Source organism: Palaemon carinicauda, chromosome 2, assembly GCF_036898095.1.
Source record: "Palaemon carinicauda isolate YSFRI2023 chromosome 2, ASM3689809v2, whole genome shotgun sequence".
Classification (NCBI taxonomy): domain Eukaryota; kingdom Metazoa; phylum Arthropoda; class Malacostraca; order Decapoda; family Palaemonidae; genus Palaemon; species Palaemon carinicauda.
Genome location: NC_090726.1, coordinates 186,044,638 through 186,046,995, shown reverse-complemented (window position 1 = coordinate 186,046,995; position 2,358 = coordinate 186,044,638). Strand labels below are relative to the sequence as shown.

The following is a 2,358-nucleotide window of genomic DNA, read 5'->3' as shown; positions in this document are numbered from 1 at the left end:
CGAAACGTCTTGTCTTCATCATTCCAAAATTCTATTTTTTATTTTTTTGTGAGTGACATGCGCTTGTCAAATTGCGTGCATGTTTGTGAGTTTGCGTGCGCCTGTGTATTTTTTCTTCCTTAGCCGTTTTCCCCTCTTTTCACAGCCATCCAATATTGTAAACAACAATCTGAATCCTCTTGGTTTATCTGTACCCCTCTCGCCTTCTAGAACATTTCTCCCCTATAAGTTATTGATGACTTATTCTCTTTCCCCTTCTTCTCCTACTTCAAAGAGTCAGTTTCCCCTCGTCCGGCGCCTAGCTCCTCGGCCTTAGTTAAACAAGCTCTCTCTCTCTCTCTCTCTCTCTCTCTCTCTCTCTCTCTCTCTCTCTCTCTCTCTCCCCTACCCTTACCCTCATTCCCCCATCGGTTCGCCCTTTGCAACTTGGAGACTCAAGTCGTTTAGATGCTGCTGCTGCTTCTGCCTACCGACTCCTCCTCCTCCTCCCGCTCCTCCTCCTCCTCCTCCTCCTTGTAGTGGCCTCACTTCTTCTCCCCTCACCTCCGCCGGATAGCCTGTGCCCTCACCGCCTTCCTCCCCCGTGCTGGCTCTCCCCTCACTCTTTCTTCGCTGTAACTAATGTTGGATTTGCAACAATGTTGTGTATCCACACTGACTGCCTCCTTTCTCCATATTTATTCATTGTCTGGCATTCTCTTCTCTTTCAAGTTTCTCCTCGGAGGATATGCGTTTTCTCGTTGTTTTCTCTCCCTTTTATTTATATGTTTACTTGTATTCATGTATTTAATTGTGGTTTACTTGTCTTCCCCTTCCGTAAGTCTTTCCGTAACTCTGCTCGGCGTATGTGCTTCCGGCTCTGCGTTTTTGGAAATTACAGTATTTTGTTATTAACGATCTTGTTATATTTTCTTAAGGTTTGTAGCAAGACAAATATGTTTTAATTTCACCTAAGATTTCTTAGGATTTCTTATGTTGTCGATAATTCAGAATTTTAATAGAATTTGGGGTCTGATCTCTCTCTCTCTCTCTCTCTCTCTCTCTCTCTCTCTCTCTCTCTCTCTCTCTCTCTCTCATTTCAAAACTAAATCCTTTCTTCTTTGTCGTCTCTTTTTCCCCGATCTTTTTCACTATTTTTCTTTCGTTGTGTTCGAAGGACACGTAGTTTCTTTTATCCCCTCAGGGGTTTCACTTTCTTTTTTCCCCCAAGTGTGAAACATCGCCTCTTGTGTTTTTCTCGCTTTTATCCTCAGTAACATTCGTGTATTTCTTCTTTCCTCTTGTTGCCTAGATTATTCACCGTCCGCACCTCTTCGCTATTCATCTCTCCTTCTGCAATTTTCATCTCCCTTGCAGCTTCCCTTGTGTATCTTATGCTATGTCTCTCTCTCTCTCTCTCTCTCTCTCTCTCTCTCTCTCTCTCTCTCTCTCTCTCTCTCTCTCTTGCTTTGTGGAACAATTTCTTGAAGTAGTTGATCGTTTTCCTTCAAGAGCTCTTTGTATTTTGTTATGTCATAAAGCTTTATATTTTATCCATTTTTTTTACCCCATTCTGTATCAACAGGCAGACCACCCTTTTCTTCCCCCATTGCATTCTTTTTCCTCAACCATCTTCATTTCCCTGTACCTTGAAGTCCCTTATTCTTTTTTTCCTTTCTCCATATTCCAGGGCCTTGCGTTTCTTCCATTTTCCTCTCATTCCCCTTTCGGCCGCTGTGATCTCATCTCCTCCTTTCCTTATAATCTCCTCCAGTTCCATCCCAATCTGCCTCTTTCCCCTTAGTCCTTCTGGGTTCCCTTCCAGGGCTCCCCTCACCCATCCCAATCCCTTCCCAGCAGACGTCCTGGTCCCCTCTTAGAAGGTTCGCACTCAGTCCCCTTAGGGCCCACAGACCTACCGGTCCAGCGGGTGCCCCCCCCCCGGGTCCCCCTCCACACTGCTACCACCTGGACGGTAGACCCGTCCCCGATAGTCCTCTTTCTTTCTCCCTCTCTCTCTCTCTCCTTCGGTCCTCACTGCCCTCTTCCCCTCAACTGGTTGGCAGAAGGTGCGTGCGTAAGTGTGTGCGTCCGTCCCTCACCTCTCACTATGATAAAAATGGTCATCAGGCCCTCTCGGGCGACGGCGCAGATCTCCTCACCACCCCAGGATCAATAGGAGTCGCCCCCCTTATCCCCACAGCCTTTCTTCCCCCTCCACACCGGGCCCCCTTAGAATTTCCTGGCACCTTCTGGAGTCCCCCGCACAAGGGCCCTTCGGGTTGGGAGGCCCTCACGGTCGTCCCTTCCAGAGGAACACCCAAGGTTCCCTGTAGGTTCCCCGGCGCACTTCACCCTTTCTCTCTTGGACGCCACAGA

At 47.6% G+C, this 2,358-nt stretch overlaps 1 protein-coding gene across 1 annotated transcript; it reads right to left on the bottom strand.

Moving 5' to 3' along the window:
* Nucleotides 1-396: 396 nt before the first annotated feature.
* On the bottom strand, nt 397-1,759 carry LOC137621567 (adult-specific cuticular protein ACP-22-like). The gene is made up of 2 exons (XM_068351971.1): nt 1,628-1,759; nt 397-618 (listed from the first exon to the last, which is right to left on the bottom strand). Exons 1-2 carry the CDS (start codon nt 1,757-1,759, stop codon nt 397-399), a joined length of 354 nt encoding a protein of 117 aa, XP_068208072.1.
* Nucleotides 1,760-2,358: the final 599 nt, after the last annotated feature.